This window comes from Melanerpes formicivorus, unplaced genomic scaffold (genome assembly GCF_026170545.1).
Source record: "Melanerpes formicivorus ecotype bairdi unplaced genomic scaffold, bMelFor1.0.p_v2 SCAF_64, whole genome shotgun sequence".
Classification (NCBI taxonomy): domain Eukaryota; kingdom Metazoa; phylum Chordata; class Aves; order Piciformes; family Picidae; genus Melanerpes; species Melanerpes formicivorus.
Genome location: NW_027142416.1, coordinates 3,425,737 through 3,436,768, shown reverse-complemented (window position 1 = coordinate 3,436,768; position 11,032 = coordinate 3,425,737). Strand labels below are relative to the sequence as shown.

Here is an 11,032-nt window from a genome sequence, read left to right as displayed (position 1 = left end):
CCGCTCCGATCCTCAGGCGGCCGCGCTGCCACTCGTGGAGAGCGCAGGGGCCGCACTCCCTCCCGTGCCGGCGCTACGCGAGGCAGGTGGCGGGACAGGGGACAGGTGACAAGCGCCGCCGCAGGCCCGCACCCGGCGGGGTCAAGTCTCGGCGAGCTGCGCACCGGGCCGGGCCGGGCGGGGCCTCCCCGCCCTCAACCCCATTGTTGAGGCCATCTAGGCAGTTTCCGCCCTGGCTTCGGCTCTGGCCGCGCCGCGATGGGGAAAGGGGAGGGAGGGGGGGAGCTCGGGAAGCTTCGGGGCCGCGCCGCTCCTTCCGGGACGGCGGGAGGCGGTGCCGCTCACCTGGTGCCGCTGGCACTGGGGAGCGCCCGAGCTGCGGCCCCGCCGGGCGGGAGGTGAGCGCCGGACGCCTCCACCCTGCGCGGGAGCTCTGTCCCCCGGCAGGCAAGCGGGCGTCGGGGGGACGGTACACGCTCCGGCCCCGGGGGCGAGGGACGCCGCTTCGTGGGCGTCCTGACCGCGGGCGGGCGTCGGCGATCGAGGGGTGGAGAGCATGCCCGGGTAGTGGGGGTGGGGGGGTGGAACCGCGCCGCGCCGAAGGGCGAGGTGAGCTGCGGCGGGCGCAGAGTGCGGCGCCGAGGCCGGGCGCATGGTGCGAGCCGCGGGAGCCTGGCGTGCGAGGGCGGACTGTGATGGGGGCTCGTTCCCGGGCGCCGGGAAGTTGCGGCGCGACCAAGACGGGCAGTGCTACGGGACGATTCACATCTCCCCTTTTGTTTCTCTGCAGGGTGTTGGTGCTTCTCCGAGTCTCTCTCCCCGCCTCCGTCTCTCCCGCCCGCCCCACCGGGACTTCTCCTCGCCGGGCGGCAGCATAGCCGCCTCAGGGAGGGTGGCAGCAGAGGGGCTGGTGTGGCGCTCTTACCGTCCAGTCCTCCGGGAACATGGCGACCGGCGGCTACCGTAGCACCGGTGGCAGCACCACGGACTTTCTGGAAGAGTGGAAAGCCAAGCGGGAGAAGATGCGGGCGAAGCAGGCGCCGCCGGCCCCCGCGGGGGTGGCCACTGCAGGGGAGCCCAGGCCGGCGGCGGGCGCTTCCTCCGCCGAGCTGAACAACAACCTGCCCCCCGGAGGCCCGGCTGCCCCGCCCGACCGCGCGGCGCCCCCCGCCGGCGGGGCCGTCAACTGCGTCAGCCTCTCCAGCGCCGCCTTGGGCCGGGCCGCCCCCGTCAAGGAGCCTCCGCCGGCTCTGACCGGAGGCCGCGGGGCAGAGCCTGCCCTCAAGCCCCCTCCTGCCGCCGCGCCGGGCTCCCCCGAGGGTGAAGAGAAGCTGGCCGCCAAAGGGAAAAACTCAGGTCCCAGTGCCAGGAAGGGGAAAGGGCAGATCGAGAAGAGGAAGCTGAGGGAGAAGAGGAGGTCGACAGGTGTGGTGAACATCCCGGCTGCCGAGGTGAGCCCGCTGGCCGAGGGGGGCGGCCGCCGCCGCACCTGAGTCACTGCCGGGGGCGCTGGGGAGAGAGCCGCGTGCGGCTGGGAGGCTCAGCCCGGGGGGGCGCAGCCGCGCGCATCGGCGCGGTGCTGCGGAGCGCTCCTGGCTGTGGCTGAGCGGCTCGCGTGGGCTGGCGGCATGGGGGAAGTGTGCTCCCTGCGCCGCCTGGAGAAGCGCGAAGATTGGCAGGCGGTCCAGGGAATTTGCGGGACGGCCTCCGAACAGGCGAGGTGCCGTTTGTTCTGTATAAGTTAGACCTGCCCTGACCTGCGACTTCTTTCTGTATCTTTTTGGTGGGAGAGGGTAAATTCTAGGCTTTTTGGACATCAGACTGAGACACGTGCCTGTTAAACTACGATCAAAAACAATAGTAAGGCAAGAAAGCTGATTTATCAGCTCTGGATAGATGTTAAGGTGTAAATATTATTCGGCTTAGAACCCAAAAGAATTTCCTGTGCTGGAAAAAATGTAGTGGTTTAAAAGGCATTTTTTCAAAGGCAGAGGAGGATATTTTTATCAGCCAACACCACTGTCCTTTGTGGTTTGCTACTAGCATAAACGTCTGGCATTGATTTATAATGCTCCTAGAGGAATTTAGAAGAATGATAACTAAGTCTTCAGCTTTTTCATTTTTCTTGTTTTGTTTTGGTTTTGCTTAATAAGAAAGGCTCAGAAAACTCTGAATAAAGCTGGGTTTTAGTCTACAGTTTTGCACTGATGACCACCATCACTGTGAAAAGAACTTGTAGTTCTTTTGGTTAATGGCATGGATTGTTAAGATAACACCAGAAAGTAAGGCGATTGTTTGTGAAGCAGCAGCAGATGCAAGTATGTTCTCCATGCTTCAAGTCACTAATCCTATTTTGTGTGACGTCCCAGGCGCTTCATAGCACAAGGTATTGGAAGGTGAGGAGTGAGTTTTAGGAACAGTAGAAACGTTTTATTTTTTTGGTGGTTTTTGGTTTTTCAGAATGATTACTTGCATAATCTTTTGTTTGAGGTGAAGTGTTTTGGCATAGCTCTTGAATATTCTCGCTTTAGAATACAAATGAGTGGTTTAATTGCTTGGCCTCAGAGCGTGCAAGCTTCCTAGGCTGTGGTTGGTTGGTTGGATTTCTACAGAGCTCTCAAAATACCTGCGCTCTGTGCTTCCATAGGAACTCTTACAAGGGTGTATCTTTACTTTCAGGAATAAATCAGTCCTAGCCCCGTTGTTCGTGGTTTTGTGCTTTGCAGCAAGAATTGTACAGCGTCATCTTTTAGGGGTGGCCTCTGTGTCTCCAGTCGCTGTCTTGTTTTTGGGTGTTGTGGGTTTGGTTTTTTTTTTTACCTTTTTGAGGCTAGTGTCTCAGCTCTTTGAATTAGTTTTCTGAGCTTGTCTTCCTTTGGTATAGTTTTGAGTGCCGTGGTTTGGGGTTTGCCAGTTCTGTGGGTCTTGTGGTGGTTGGGGTTTTTGTTTGTTTTGCTGGAATATTGCTCCAAATATGCTTTGCTTTCCAGGAAAACACATTGCTTGCTCAGCAGCCATTAGAATCTCTCACACGATTATGTATGAACTTGCTAGTGTAGTTTCTGCTGCTTTAATGGTAGTGTATTTATGAAAGTTAACATATTTAGGCATTGAAAAGCGAGTTCTGGCCCATTCCCACCTTTCTAGGGGCCTAATATAACTTTGCTGCCTGCCAGCATGTGTTGGCACTTTTGAAAACCTGCACCTGTAAACATTACTACTTCAGCAATTAAGCATTCTGTCACATTTTTTTCTGAGTCAAATATTAATAAACAGATACCTGTTGCACAAGGTATTATTGGGGAAGAGTAGCTAGCAGTATTTTATTCTTGCCTGCTTTTGCAGAGCTCTCTCTTTGCACAGTTTAACGTCGCTTAAATACTTTTGATCCTTCCCACATGCATTCCTAAGAATTAATTTAGCTGGGGAACACTGGATCTGGTGGTGGACAGCTTCAAAAACTGTGTCTAATGGCAAACATCATTACTTACCAATGAATGTTTTGTGGAACACTTACTGTCTTTCACGGATCTATTTATTCATCAGAAAATTCTGAAGTACTGATTCAGTTGTTCTTGGATGTGAGAAGGCTGCAACATAGATGACTTGTTGGAATAATCAAGCTCCTTTCTGCTGTCTTTCTCACTAGATGCTAGGTGTGTGTAGCTTTACCACATGCTGTAAGTGGTGACTGGGTTTTAGTACATGCTGAATTTAATCACTTAGCGCTTGTAGCTCTGTGTGGTGTGCATTGTAAAATCACTTTTCAGGGGGGTCTCATTTAAAGCTTCACTGGGTGTTTTGTTCTATTATTTTTTTTTGTCAGCTAGTGATTGGACTGGGGGGAATGGAGCAAAACTAGAAATGGGGAGATTGAGATTGGATGTTAGGAAGAAGTTGCTCCCCCTGAGGGTGGTGAGAGACTGGCACAGGTTTCCCAGGGAGGTGGTGGAAGCCTCATGCCTGGAGGATTTTGCAGCCAGGCTGGATGTGGCTGTGAGCAACCTGCTGTAGTGTGAGGTGTCTCTGCCCATGGCATGGGGGTTGGAACTGGATGAGGTCCCTTCCAACCCTAAAAATTTTGTGAGTCTAAGAAAATAGTCTTTTTCTACAGTGCAGCTGCTGTTTTATGCTAAACATGTCTCTTTTATGATCAGCATGCCACTGGAAGAGAATGACGCTCAAGGGAGATGCTTACACTCTGAAACTGAAGTGGGTAGGTAACTGTCAACAAAATACACTTCCAGGAGACATAGTGTCTAGAAGCTTCTATACCCAAAATGGACTAGAAAACCCACTTTTACCCCAAAGAAGTGAAGACTTTATTTCAGTTGCAGAGCAGCTGGAGAATTTAATGGAACGAAAGGCAGTGGAATAAGGAAAGTGAGTTTGTGTTGTCTCGGTTATCTTGAAGTCGGCATGACGAATGTAAGCAGATCGTTATTCATTAATGATTGATTTCTGTTCAATAGCAGGGTGACAGAGTGAGGTCTTCAACAGTTCTGTGTCTTGCATGTATATTTTGTATTGAAGTCAGTGGAGCACAGAAACCACAGTACAGGGAAAGCTGTGAAAGCAAATGATGACAGGCTGGGGGTAGTGGTGATGATATATAGAGAGCATTGTGATAGAAGTATCTTCTCAGCACTAATGCTTATCTCAGCAATGGTGGCTTTTGAAAATGGCTTCTGAAATACCTGCAGGGTTGTTTTTTTAAATTTTATTTTCCTTTATAAAGTAGTTTTTAGATAGCTTGTTGAATCTTAAGTTGATTTCACTCTAAATATTTAAAAGTGCTGTGGTGTTTAGGTTTTGTTACCTCATAACAGCTTCTCAGGTTGTGAGAGGTAACTAAATTGTGTGTAATTATCTGTACCACCTAAGTTTCCTTCTTAAAAATCAAGCCTTGCAACCTTTTTTAGCTATGTGAGAATGTGTTTCTCAGTTTGTGCTTACTCAGTTGATGCAGTTGTTTAGTTTACTTGTAACAGTTTTATAGCTGTGCTCTTTATCTCTCCAAGAAACAGAATTCCTGTTACACTGCACTGACAGTGCTTTGAGAGGCTCCACATACAGGAGGAGGGTTGCTTTATATTGTTAAAGCAATTCTGTGCTGCTGTGAGCAAAACAAGCTGCCCTGGTGAAAGTGCAGCTTTGCTTTTGTGACTGTTTGCACTGGAGAGTTCTGCTGGTGTAGCTGTGTGGGGACATTTTGTTTGTTTCTGAACCCCTGCCTGAATTACAACTCTTTTTTTGGTTACCTATTTTAAAGGGGGGGGGGATGTACACAGTCAAAATCTTGGCCCATCTAAGAACAGTGAGATAGCTGGGGTTTATTTGAAGTGTGGTTATATACAAAGTTTACTTTTTCAGCTAACCAGATGGAAGTCATCTAAATTCAGAAGAGCTCCTCTCTTAATAAGATTGATGAATGATTTTAAAAGGTGTAAAAACCTGAATCTGTGTATTTTGCACAGGAAGCAGCCAAATTCAAGACAACAGTCTCTTGACGTATGTGTAGGAAGTACTGAAGATACTCATGGAAGAAAAGGTATCACAGTACATTAGAGGTTGGAAGGGACCTTCAGAGATCATCAGGTCCACCCCCCCTGCCAGAGCAGGATCACTCAGGGTAGTCTGCACAGGAATGCATCCAGGTGGGTTTGGAATGTGTCCAGAGAAGGAGGCTCCACAACTTCCCTGGGCTGCCTTCTCCAGGGCTCTGTCATCCTCATTGTACCTGCTGTTGCTTGTCTTATTACTGTGCACCACTGAAAAGAGCTTGGCCCCCTCCACTTGACACCCACCCCTCAGATATCGATAGACATTGGTCAGATGCCCTTTCAGTCTTCTCTTTTCAAGACTAAACAGCCCCAGGGCTCTTAGGTAGAAGTGATGCAGGAATCTGCATAGGATATTTAGCCAGTTTATGTTAATCTCTAGTCTTTTTATGAACAGCAGTAAGAGTATGACTTGAAACCGTGCTGTTGGCTTGCCACCAAGCGTCTGCCTGCCTCTTTAGAAGGTGGTGTTTGGCAGGTGTCAAACAGCATTTTAAGTAAATGGAGAGTAATGAGCTCTTTCTGTGGGGCAAGAAAGTGTGCTGAGTTGTGTAGAGTGACAGAAAGTAGCTGTGTTCCAGCTGCAAAAACTTAAGGAAAATTTAAATGCCAACTGTGTCAAGCAGAGTAGTTACTGGGTATGTTGTAAAGGAATTGAACTCCTTTTCTGAATGGCTGGAAACTATAAAGAGGAGTGCAATCCTGTGCTATTTGTTCTTGATCCGAAGTTGTCCTTCATCTTAGTGATTCCTCACTGTGGTGGGTTGAAGTTTCCCCCCAGCATTAACTTTGCCAGACCAACTCAGAAGCAAATGAAGCTGTATTTACAAGCAAAAACTCCACTCTCCAATGGAATGCAATGAATATGTACAAAATATACAGGAGTTACAATATTATACAGATACTTACAATTAGCAAACAACACAAAAATCCCCCTGGTCAGAGACCAAGGAAGCCATCCCACTGCTCCCACCTACCTCCCTGTCCCAAGAGAGAAAGGAGCAGAGAGAGAAGCAGTGGGTTAGACTTAGCCAAGGCCAGCCAACAAGCAGAATGTCTCTCCCAAGCGAAGCAAAACCAACCAGAGATTCAGAAGAGCAGAGAATTGTTATGGTACAGCTCCTCTTATTCTAGATATTTACCCAATGAATTTGTTTAGAATAATCTTTTGTTCTCCTTTTTACACCCAATAGTGATTTATTTATATTTTTGTACTTTTCTGCTCAAAATCTGTAACTAAATTTTCAAGGCCACCACAGTCACCTAAGGATTAAGCTAGATGAAAGAGCAGTTTTGGCCAGCTCTTCATATTAGTGAGTTAGTGCCCTTGCATTGTATGTTACTGTGCATTGTCTTTTAAAACAACTTGCTGCTTTTTGTGGGATGGAAAAAGTCTGCAGTGTTTTTCAGAGCACTGCATAACCCCTCCTATTTGTAACCCCCAATACCCTCACTGTCCTTGCAGAGGTATTAATGTTATGGCAGAGGTCTGAAATATGTTTGAGGTGAATGACTATTCATGATATGTTAGTCTTTGTGTGGTGAGCACTTCCATCTTATGATTCCATTTATCATTGTCCCTTCAAATGTGACAGGATGAAGGAAGAAGTAAAAGCCTTTTCAGGTTTTGAAAAGGAGATTGTATTGTATCAATCAGGTTGGAAAAGACCTCAGAGATCATCAAGTCCAACCTATCACCCAACACCTCATGACTAACTAAACCATGGCTCCAAGTGCCACATCCAGTCCCCTCTTGAACACCTCCAGGGATGGTGACTCCATCACCTCCCTGGGCAGCACATTCCAATGGCCAATTACTCTTTCTGGGAAGAACTTTCTCCTCACCTCCAGCCTAAACTTTCTCCTGGCGCAGCTTGAGACTGTGTCCTCTTATTCTGGTGCTGCTTGCCTGGGAGAAGAGACCAACCCCCACCTGTCTACAACCTCCTTTCAGGTAGTTGTAGATGGCAATGAGGTCTCCCCTGAGCCTCCTCTTCTCCAGGCTAAGCAACCCCAGCTCCCTCAGCCTCTCCTCACAGGGCTGTGCTCCAAACCCCTCCCCAGCCTCGCTGCCCTTCTCTGAACATGTTCAAGTGTCTCAATGCCCTCCTTCAATTGAGGGGCCCAGAATTGGACACAGATGCCTTTGTGACTTCTGATTTTGACCAAACCTATGGGCAGTACCTGTTCAAAGGCCATGTTTTTTTGCCTTTTTGTTTCCATCCTTTTTTTCAGCACATGATAAACTTATCTCCTTTCTTTTGTTGTTGTGTGGTTGGGGTTTATTTTAAGAGTATGCTTTAATATCAACAGTTAGCTAGGTAAGGGAAGCTATTTGGTCAAGTATAGCACATAATAAACTTAGAATTCTGGAATTGAAAACTTTCCAGACATTTAACAGCTTCTAAATCACAGCATGTGCTCTTTAGAAAACCAAGGTCTCTGTGCTCTAGGGTATGGTGTTTTGGAGTAAGACTGGGGCAGTGCAGTAGATTTCCAGTGGAAAAGATACATGGAAGTAATTTTTCTCCTGAAGAGGTGAAATGGACAACTTTATTCTTGCTGAATTTAATCAGGTTGTTTACATAAAGAAACAGATTGTAGACCAGTGCCTACATCTGGATTTCACAGGACTTGACCAGAGAGTGCTGATTCCTTGGCAATAAGTAGTTCTTAATTCCATTTGTTCCTACTAGAATGGGAAGGAGGGTGATGGAAAAATAACAGAAGTTGTTAATTTCCCCTCTGATTCATTTAACTTTGCACTTATGCCTAAGTGCAGTTAGGGGAAGGTTGGGTTTTAAAATGATCTTTTAATGATCAGGCAAAATTGGAAAACATATTGAATGGTTGGGGCTTTTTTCACTCTCCTGGTTTTGGGCTTAATCGTCTGAAATGATACAGTTACTAGGTGGAAAATAAATGCAACCTAAAGTACTTCCTCTTCTGTTAAGCATTGAATTCTACATCAAGTAAGGGAAGTATTTAGTGTAGGTTGTAATTGATGTTTGGAAGCTTGTTAACATTCAGCCTTGCCAGGTATGGCCTCTTCTAGCCAGTCTGTCATGTAGCCAATAACCCTGAATAATGTACATGCCTGTTGGCTGAAGAGAAGTATTTCTTTGTGCCCTTTCTAGGCTGTTTCTCCATTCCTGAAGACTGAAATACAGTCTGTCCCATTGCCCTTTGCTCCTAAGGCTGGGGAAGGGTTTACAGAAGGCGGCCGGTGAGGAGCTGTTGTTTAGCCTGTTTATCACTTTCTACACTACACAGAAGGAGGTTGTAGTGAGCTGAGTGTTGGCCTTTTCTCACAAGTGATAAGACGAGAGGAAATGGTCTCGAATTGCTCCAGGAGAGGTTTGGATTGGAAAAGTTTGTTCACTGAAAGGGTTACCAAGCACTGGAACAGGTTGCCAAGGGAGGTGGTTCTTGGAGGTATTTAGAAGACTTGTATATTTGGCAATTTAAGGCCATGGTTTAGAGGCTGGCTTGACAACATAGAGTTTAAGGTTGGACTTGATGGTCTTACTGGTCTTTTCCAACCAAAATGATTCTATGGTTCCATGGTTTAGTTGATCAGATGGTGTTGGATGATGGGTTGGATGTTACGATCTTGAAGGTTTCTTCCAACCTGGTCTGGTCGAGTGGCTGTCAATGGCTCCATGACCCAATGGAGGCCAGTGACTATTGGAGTCCTTCAGGGATCAGTCCTGGGACCTGTCTTATTCAACATCTTTGTGGGTGCCATGGACAGTAGCATTGAGTGCACCCTCAGCAAGTTTGCTGATGACACCAAGCTGTGTGGTGCAGCAGACATGCTGAAGGGAAGAGATGCCATCCAGAGGGACCTGGACAGGCTGCAGAGGTGGGCACAAGCCAACCTCATGAGGGTCAACAAGACTAAGGGCAGGGTCCTGCATCTGGCTCGAGGCAATCCCAGGCACAAATCCAGGCTGGGCAGTGACTGGCTGGAAAGCAGCCCTGAGGAGAGAGACTTGGGGGTGCTTGTGGACGAGAAGCTCAGCATGAACTCTCAGTGTGCACTTGCAGCCCACAAAGCCAATCAGAGTCTGGGCTGCAGCAAGAGAAGTGTGGCCAGCAGGTCAAGGGAGGTGATTCTCCCCCTCTACTCAGCTCTGGTGAGACCCCACCTGGAGTACTGCATCCAGTTCTGGAGCCCCTATTACAAGAGGGATGTGGAGGTGCTGGAAGGTGTCCAGAGAAGGGCCACGAGGATGATCAGAGGGCTGGAGCACCTCTCCTATGAGGACAGACTGAAGGAGTTGGGGCTGTTCAGTCTGGAGAAGAGAAGGCTCCGAGGTGACCTAATTGTGGCCTTCCAGTATCTGAAGGGGGCCTACAAGAAGGCTGGGGAAGGACTTCTCAGGATCTCAGGTAGTGATAGGACTAGGGGGAATGGAATGAAGCTGGAGGTGAGGAGATTCAGGCTGGAGGTGAGGAGGCAGTTCTTCAGCATGAGAGTGGTGAAGCCCTGGAATGTGTTGTCCAGGGAGGTGGTTGAGGCCCTGTCCCTGGAGGTGTTTAAGCCCAGGCTGGATGAGGCTGTGGCCAGCCTGATGTAGTGTGAGGTGTCCCTGGCCATGGCAGGGGGGTTGGAACTAGATGATCCTTGTGGTCCCTTCCAACCCTGACTGATACTATGATACTATTCCATTCTATTGTATGATTCTAAAGCCTACTTGAAAGACCAGGTAATCTGGAAGAAAAAAATGTTGTAGGATAAAGACTAGAAGCAGCCTGTCCGCTGTGTATATTTGTCTACTTTTTGCAGTGGGAGTGTGTTGACTTCCTTCCCTTTGCTTTTCAGTGAGACTGAAGAGTTTGTATGACCAGTTCACTTACTGGAGTGAATGCACTGCTAACTATTGCTAAAAATGACTTCTGACAGTCCTTTCCAAATTTTGTATGCTATGTAGCTTCCCTGAAACAAGTAACTGCTGTGGAAAATATTTGTTGTCTTGTAAAAATGCCTTATGAGTTTTATCCTGAAATTAGAAATCGTTTGCTGAAATGGCAGATTGCTGTTTTCCTACAAATCCAAAAGCACCTTATTCTGCTTTGGCTGTTTGAAACTAGTGGCTCAGGCACAATAATGTGAAAATAATAACTGCAAGAGGGTGGTGAGACCCCGTACCAGGTTGCCCTGGGATGTAGGTGAGGCCCCATCCCTGAAGACAATTCAGGTCAAACTTGATGTGATCCCTGGGCATCCTGCTCTACTTGGAGGTGTCCCTGTTAACTGCAGGGGGGTTGGACAAGGTGACCTTTGAGGGTACCTTCCAACCTGATGCAGTCTGTGCAAGTTAATTTCAAGAGATTTAAGCTCCTGTCCTAAATATGAAGAAAAATAACAATAATGATGATGTGTGATTGTAGCGTAGCTGAAGTTTCATCACAAGACAGGTCTGGCCAGTCTGCCTTGGGGCTAATCACGTGCATTGATGTGTAAT

The 11,032-nt window shown here is 48.1% G+C and overlaps 1 protein-coding gene across 1 annotated transcript in view; it reads left to right on the top strand.

Moving 5' to 3' along the window:
* The first annotated feature begins 330 nt into the window (after positions 1-330).
* The window catches only part of PAWR (pro-apoptotic WT1 regulator), a 104,320-nt gene continuing 93,618 nt past the window's right edge, over positions 331-11,032 (top strand). The window contains exons 1-2 of the mRNA XM_068162429.1: positions 331-398; positions 791-1,451. Of these exons, the coding sequence (XP_068018530.1) occupies positions 945-1,451 (507 nt within the window). The 5' untranslated portion in view covers positions 331-398; positions 791-944. The remainder of the gene's footprint in view (positions 399-790; positions 1,452-11,032) is intronic.